Source organism: Triticum urartu, chromosome 4A (assembly GCF_056163025.1).
Source record: "Triticum urartu cultivar PI428250 chromosome 4A, HENAU_Tu73, whole genome shotgun sequence".
In the NCBI taxonomy this organism is placed as follows: Eukaryota; Viridiplantae; Streptophyta; class Magnoliopsida; order Poales; family Poaceae; genus Triticum; species Triticum urartu.
This window is the reverse complement of record NC_141876.1, coordinates 22,481,230-22,488,551: the sequence shown is the minus strand read 5'-3', so window position 1 is coordinate 22,488,551 and position 7,322 is coordinate 22,481,230. Positions and strand designations below refer to the sequence as shown.

General features: G+C 54.9%; 2 protein-coding genes across 2 annotated transcripts; one reads left to right on the top strand and one right to left on the bottom strand.

The window, feature by feature from the left end:
- Nucleotides 1-233: 233 nt before the first annotated feature.
- Nucleotides 234-2,886, bottom strand: LOC125550339 (suppressor of disruption of TFIIS). Its single transcript, XM_048713311.2, has 7 exons — nucleotides 2,610-2,886; nucleotides 2,355-2,518; nucleotides 2,202-2,239; nucleotides 2,015-2,102; nucleotides 1,670-1,915; nucleotides 1,306-1,371; nucleotides 234-649 (listed from the first exon to the last, which is right to left on the bottom strand). Exons 1-7 carry the CDS (start codon nucleotides 2,854-2,856, stop codon nucleotides 455-457), a joined length of 1,044 nt encoding a protein of 347 aa, XP_048569268.2. The 5' UTR covers nucleotides 2,857-2,886; the 3' UTR covers nucleotides 234-454.
- A 2,562-nt stretch (nucleotides 2,887-5,448) lies between these two features.
- LOC125553434 (uncharacterized) lies at nucleotides 5,449-6,940 on the top strand. The gene has a single exon (XM_048717219.2). It carries the CDS (start codon nucleotides 5,584-5,586, stop codon nucleotides 6,742-6,744), a length of 1,161 nt encoding a protein of 386 aa, XP_048573176.2. The 5' UTR covers nucleotides 5,449-5,583; the 3' UTR covers nucleotides 6,745-6,940.
- Nucleotides 6,941-7,322: the final 382 nt, after the last annotated feature.

Sequence of the window (7,322 nt, the reverse complement as noted above, 5' to 3'; positions counted from 1 at the left end):
TATGCGAATACCTATTTTTCTTATGCTTGAGGTTGAGGTATTCTATTCATCAGGCCTTGTTCGGTTTGGTATGGATCAGAAGAGGATCGGAAGGGATTGTGGGGGGGGGGGGGGGGGGGGGGGTTAAATACTTTGATCGAAAGCGACAAGCAACATCAGGCAGATAGATAATAAATCATATCAAGGAGCTAGTTAACATAATAGCGCACGTAGCACATGTGACACATGACTCGTCCTGCAATTAAACTGCTTTGATTTGCATTGTTTTACAACACGGTGCTGATCAGAATCATTCATGTTTGTTATCTGTCTGTCTGTCCGTCTGTCAGCTGCTAGTAGGCACTTACTGTACATGCATATGAACTGTACACACACATAATTAATTAAGCATCAGGAATCAATCAGAATGATCACATAGACATTATGGACATGTTGCGTCTGGAGGGACGATTGATCAGGCCTGGATGGAGGTGGGCTGGATGACGGCGTCCAGGTCGGCCCTCATGCTCTTGTTCTTCTCCACGTTGTGGTCGGGCTGGAGCTCGCCGTCGGCCGCCGCGCCGCCCCAGATCTCCGGGATGGCTCGCCGGAGGCCGCCGATGCTCTCCAGCGCGTAGTCCGCCTCCTTGCTCCTCGCCCTCTTGCCAACCTGCACGCACGTTGGTTCACCAAATTCATCAATGTGAACCAGAGCTGTAGGTCCTTTCACATGTCTTTAACTATACTGGATTAGAGGATGCTCCTTTGATGACGGCGATTTCATTTGTACTGGACGGTGGCTGGACCGACACGTTGTCGAACGGCGACAATGGGAACAGTATCTGATTGATGCGACGGGCCAGCGACTGCTGACGGAATAGAAGATGGTACATTCGGTTGGGAGATCTTTTCTTCTTGTTGTTGTCCCGTTTCCTCCACCACATTCGTGTTGGCCATGCCAATGCCAGCCACGAACATCGCATGTGCGTAATCGGGCTAATCGCTCCTCACAATGCCACCCAACAATGTGAACCTAATAGGAAAGCAAGCTCATACATACATGGAATAATGGCGTCTCCATGCATCTGTCTAATCTAATCAGCGCGCACCGGCCACCTGATCGACTCACTGATCTGATCGGTCGACCTAATTACCCGCCCAACAACGACGGACAGCGACGACACTGAGAACTGACTCGGCGCCACCAAGCTTTCAGCGTCGGTTAGCTTGAGCACGGGCCGTTCACACGCAAGTCTAATAAACTGTTCAAGACTGATGAACAAACAAAATATGAAATGAGGTCGGTTGAGATGTAGGATAGTTTACCAGGGCCGTGCGGAGGCCGAGCGCTTTCCCTGCGGCGATGTTCCTCTCGCTGTCGTCGAGGAAGAGCTGACAGAGATCCACGTATTAGTTTTGTGATGATCAGGCAAGAACACAAACGGAGCACGCCAAGATGACAAGTGCTATAATATACTACTAACACATAAGCTTTGCTTTCATCGAAAGCAAGTGCTGATAAGGGCTCTCTGATTGTATTAGCTGTTAATGGTTTTTTTAAGCTGGTGCGTGTTACCCCCGGTGTCACTTTCCGTCCATCGGGTTCAGTTCATGTTACATTATTATAAGCAGATGCTGTGCACGTCGATCTCTATTGCAGTACATTCTTAAGAAATCAGTAGATGGTTACCGTTCGGCGTGGGTTTGTGCCGGCGACGCGCAGGGCGGCGACGAAGGCGTGGACGGACGGTTTCAGGACGACGGCGGGGCGGTCGACGTCGGCGGCGGCGGCCTCGTCGTCCTCGCCCTCCAGCTCCTCCCCGAAGAGGTGCGGGTTCATGGTCTCGAAGCACACGACGCCGTCGAAGCAGGCCTCGTCCACGCCCAGCCGCTCCAGCGCCCGCTTCATGTGCGCGCGGTCCGAGTTGGTGAACAGCTGCACGCACGCACGCGCCCAACACAAATCAATTTTACTTGTTCAGTCAGAGGATCATCCGTTGATGCTCGAGAGAGAGGGAAATAGTAATGTGCTTACGATCTTGCGCTGGGGCATGCTCTGGAGCGCCGCCGCGAGCTGCGGGTCCGTGGTGATCACGTCGTAGGGCAGCCTCCCGTGCACGTAGCTGCAAAGCAATTAGTCTCGGCGTGTTTAGAGGCGTTGAACGAACGATTAGTTTGACAAGTTAGGGACGGTGGGTGTTGCGTGCAGCGTGGTGACCGACCTGTGGTACTCGTCCGGGTGCACGTCGTGGCCGAGCGCCTGCGCAAGTTGACAAAGAGCGGAAGACGCAGACACGTAAGAAAACCAGAAAAGAGAAAGAAAAGGCGAAGTTGGAGTGTGCGTTCGAGTCTGAGTTTGAACAAACAAAACGTACGACGAGGCCGGCGAGGGTGCTGCCGTGGGAGCGGAAGAGGTCGGCGCGGAGCGCGGCGGCCTTGTCGGCGGCGAGGCCGAACCTGGCGACGAGGAACTCGTCGATGTTGCGCCTCAGCGCTGGCCCAATGCCGGTGTTGCCCGGGTACAGCGTGTCGTCGAGGTCTGCTCGGTCCACGCACGGAGCAGAGGAATTTGTCAGATGACGGTAATTTGATCGCCGGCTCAAGCGAATTGCACATGTTTAGTTACGTACCTATGAGGAGGCAGTCGAAGGGGGAGCCGACGGGGGACTGGAAGGCCATGGCCGGAGAGCTAGCCGCGAGGAGCAGGAGGCGATCGGCGGTGGAGCAGGGGAGCAGAGGAGTCAGGATGCCGAAGTGCAGGGCGGGAGAGGAGCGAGCGAGGGAAGGTGGGGGGAGGATCGGGGAGTTTAAATAGATGGAGGGCGAGCAGGTGGGGAGTGGATGACAGGGAACTTGGGTGCGCACACACGCATACATGTGCGTCAGTGCGTGAGTTGGCGTCCGATTCCGGTCCACTCGGTTGGGTTCCGTGAAGCGGCTCGTGTTCCTCGCGTCCGCGCGGTGGACGTTTTAATAGGTGGACGCGTCGCGGAGCTCCCACGCGTCTCCGTGATCCGTGTCCGGGACGGCGGTCGGTCGCTCTTGGCGCAGAGCTCTTTCTTTTAAGAACATGCACGCACACGCTACCTCTATGAGCACCGTCGAAAGATTAAGTCGGCGTGTCATTTTGAGACTGACGAAGACGACGGGAACGTCTCCTTCCATTGAACACGCATCGACGGGAATCCTGGTGGACTGGGACGCCACTGTTCATCTAACCATCCAACCACAATTTGGTTCACAGGTCTTGGCGCAGAGCTGCTTTCCGTGCCGCTTTGTATTTTTTTAGGCCAGTACTAGGCGCAAGTCGGCCGGCTGTCGGATGCGCCCTTCCCATCGCTTCTCACCCTGCCAGCGCATCAGATCTGAGAAAAACACGCTGCGGGTTCATGGCGGCTGCCCCTGCTGCCGGGTCATGCAGCGCCGCGTCCACCCCTCCCCAGTTTGCCCTTGCCGTCGACAATCGACACCGTTCTCACTATCAACTCTCGCCGCTAATGCTCGTCGGCAAAAAAAGGATATGGTTGTGGCAAAAATTCGCTCGTCCAGCAACAACGAACTTCGGGCAGAGCATTGGTACTGGTTCCAGCAAAATGCCTTGTCGGTCTCGGCAAACCAAGTCCGTGCTTGCAGCACCCCCACCCTTCCAGTCCAACTTGCCGTGATGGCCCCGCAGCTCATCGCGGTCACATGTTCCACCAGAACCAGTACACGCTTGCAGCTCCCTCCCCAACGGTCGAAGCATCCGTGTGCTCTGCCGCCGCACTTGCCGGTCGAGGTAGTAACAACTCGGTTGCTGGTTGCAGCATGCCCCAGCCGGTTGTAGCTCGCCAGCTTACGGTTGCAGCTCGGCCACCCTCGGTTCCATCGCTCGTAACAGATGTAGTCGTTGCCGACGCCCTGAGCAGTGGGAATAGAACAACAGAAGGGAGGGATTGCGTGGTAGCGGGGAAACGACAGGGAGCACATGGAGGTGGAAGAAGAAGGAGGAGATGAGAACGAACCGGCAATGGGTCAAAGTTTTGGCCGGTCGGCTGGATCTAAATGTTTTCTTTTAAACACGGTACTATCGTAGATGCTTAGGGCATCTCGAACACGGACCCTCAAACCGCCCGCAGCCGTCTGATCCGTGCGGTCCGAATGTGTTTTCAAATCCATTGCAGTCCTGTATTTGTCCACTGGCCAGTCCAGACGTCCTTTCTCCCGCAAACCGGAAGCAAACTGGGGGAGGGGGCTTTGCATGAACCCTCTCCCTTGCGCATGCCCTTTCATGCCCGATGCGGTTGCCCCGCATTCATGCCGCTCTAGTGCGGTCGCTCCGCATTAACGCTGGCCATTTTTCTTTCTTCGTCCCATCCAAGCACTGTTCGAGTTGTCTGCTCGAACTTATGGAGCGAGATAGGGGCAATGGGGCTCATAGTGAATTTTAAGGAATCAATGGATGTTATTCGAGGGATTAGCACATAGGGGTAGAAAATCATAAGCTTAGTGAGGGAGAGAGGAGAAGGAAGAAGAGGAAGCCCATGTGTCTATAGGGCATTTTTGTGTGCAATCAACTACGAGAGGGCATTTGCTTGAAAAAATTAAAAACTACGAGGAGGCGTGCAACTTCCATATCAACTAAGTTGAAATGGGAAATTTTGATGAGTTGTATCTAGAGGGAATATTGTGAGACAGAGCCCCTAGCCATGAGAGAGACATTAGCAACGTATTTTCGTTTGTGTTCCCGCCGGTTTCTCGTCTATCTGATGGCCACTTTGGCACGGGAAGGAGGAAACCATGTATTAATGTTGGATGGTATCCTAAACTTTTTCTTGATAATAGTTTTTTGCGTTCATGGTGGCATTGTCTCGACGATGGAGGCGATATCATACGCAATAAAGCTCACACGTCTCATATGGTGTGAGGTTAGTTAAGTTTGTACAAGCTTAGTTTGTCGTGGCCTTTTCCTTTGAGCCTTGTTGAAAAGTAAAAAATGTAAAACATGTAGCTACTGTCAACGAGTTCAAATAGATCTGATGCATTATTTTGTTGTATTAGACATGTCTTTTATCCGTGTATGGTTCAATTTTTCGGACCTAATGTAGTTTATTTTTATTTAATGATTAAATCGGTCTAAATAATACCGTGTGCGTCATTCTTTCACGAAACTTCACATGTGAGTAGAACGATCGACCAGATTTAATACCCAAAATTTAAGTCTTCTTTTTTGATCTTGCTATTCATTCACATTGGCGCCAATGGAACTTTTTCAACCATGTTATGTATTTTCGCTATAGCACTTCTGTCGCTAGCCCCCTGGGCTTCGCGTCGCCTCGCCGGGCTGCTGCTAGCTGGGCCTCGCGCCTTGTGCTGTCTGGGCTTGTTGTAGCGGGCCGAGAGTTGCGTCGGCCTTCCGCGTCGTAGGTTCAAAGGCTCGAGAAGGTTCGCGCCGGTTCGCTCGCTCCTCCGATTCCTTCTCCGGCACCACCACCGATCCAGAGCGCGAGATCACGAACCTTCCAGGCCCCGCTCCCGGAAATCTCAAAAGCCGACGGCGCCACGCTCCGATCCATCGCAGCCGCAGCCTCCGGGAGAACCATCCAGATCGATCGAGCCATTGCCATGGACGTCCTGAAGCGCGAGCTGCAGCGCAAGCGCCGGCAGCTGGACGCCGACTTCGGCGGCCGCAAGGTGCTCCGCCGCGCCGAGATCGAGGCGCGCGAGATCCAGCGCCTCCGCGTCGCCGAGCGGGAGCGCCTCATCCAGAAGAAGAAGGAGGAGGAGGAGCTCCGGTCCCGCCCCGCCCCCGCGTCGTCTTCCTCCTCCTCGATGCCCGCGTTGCCTCCAGCCGCCGTCACCAACGTGGCGAAGGCGTGCAACGACCGCGCGGAAGGTTCGCGGGAGTCGTCGTCGCTCCCGAGGGAGGAGGTGATCCGGCGCCTGCGCCTGCTGCGCCAGCCGGCCACGCTCTTCGGCGAGGACGACGCCGCGCGCCTCCGCCGCCTCCACGACGCGCTCGAGGACCCCGCCGCGGTCGCGGGCGTGGACGCCGCGGAGATCGGGGAGGGCCAGACCAACGACTTCCTCCGCGACTTCCAGGCCCCGCGCGCCAGGGCCGCGGCCGTGGCGTCCAAGCCCAAGGCCGGCGCGGCCGACAGGAGAGACGGCGACGGCGAGAAAGAGAAGGAGGAGGCGCCGTTCGACGAGCTCTGCGACGAGGACAAGATCGTGGCCTTCTTCAAGCGGCTGCTGAGCGAGTGGGGCCAGGAGCTGGACGAGACGCCGGACGCGGAGCGGCGCACGGCCAGGGGCAAGGCGGCGGTGGCCACCTGCAAGCAGTGCGCGCGCTACCTGGAGCCGCTCTTCAGGCTGTGCAGGAAGAAGGCCCTCCCCGGCGACGTCCGGCGCGCGCTGCTGGACGTGGTGCGGTGCTGCGCGCGGCGGGACTACCTGGCGGCGACGGACAGCTACATCAGGCTGGCGATCGGCAACTCGCCGTGGCCGATCGGGGTGACCATGGTGGGCATCCACGAGCGGTCGGCCCGGGAGAAGATCCACGCCAACGGCGTCGCCCACGTGATGAACGACGAGACGACGCGGAAGTACCTGCAGTCGGTGAAGCGGCTCATGACCTTCTGCCAGCGGAGGTACCCCACGGACCCCTCCAGGTCGGTCGAGTTCAACAGCCTCGCCAACGGCAGCGACCTGCACTCCCTCCTCCTCGCCGAGAAGAGCGCCGAGAACCAACCGGAGGAGACGCTCCGGCTGGTGGCTGCCTCCTGACGACGAATCACCATCGCCAATCTCTGCATTTTAGAAGCTCAAAACTTTACTGCCATTTGACGAAAATTGTTCTCTGGCTTTCTTGTTGGCTGATAAAGATCTGGCTGTGATGATCAAGGCCTAAAGCCATCCTGATGACCGTATGTATGTTCATTATTTTGTTCTAGACGTGATAAAAAAGCTGGGAGTGTGATGATGATTACTAGTGTGTTGAACGTAGCAGCACTCTGTTCCTTCTTGGACTGTTCCTCGAAGAAACAAAATCACAGGTACTGTGAAACTGTAAATTCGTTTTAAGTTCGTCCGAGAATTCATTTTAAGATGTGAAATTGAATAAATTTGAGCAAGTTCTGACTGCATGTAAATTTTCGTCGAGAATAGTCATGTGGCAATCTGTGCAAAGAAAGGTAAAAACGAGTGCTCTTAAATGGCTTTTTTAGCACCATTTTTTTTCTTTTTTGTCCGTACCATCACACATCTTTTCTTCGCTAAAATTTAAAACAAATATGCTAATTGTAAAAAAGAAATTATTTTTCTTCCGTACCTACTTTTTCTGATTTACAATTCATAGGGGGCTC

Bases quoted from the DNA above. Each gene is read 5' to 3' on its own strand.
- LOC125550339 (XM_048713311.2), bottom strand. From the start codon at position 2,856: ATGTATGCGTGTGTGCGCACCCAAGTTCCCTGTCATCCACTCCCCACC. The intron at 2,519-2,609 runs GTACGTAACTAA...TGGACCGAGCAG, and splicing joins CTTCGACTGCCTCCTCATAG to ACCTCGACGACACGCTGTAC. The intron at 650-1,305 runs GTAAACTATCCT...ACGTGCGTGCAG, and splicing joins TCGGCCTCCGCACGGCCCTG to GTTGGCAAGAGGGCGAGGAG.
- LOC125553434 (XM_048717219.2), top strand. From the start codon at position 5,584: ATGGACGTCCTGAAGCGCGAGCTGCAGCGCAAGCGCCGGCAGCTGGAC.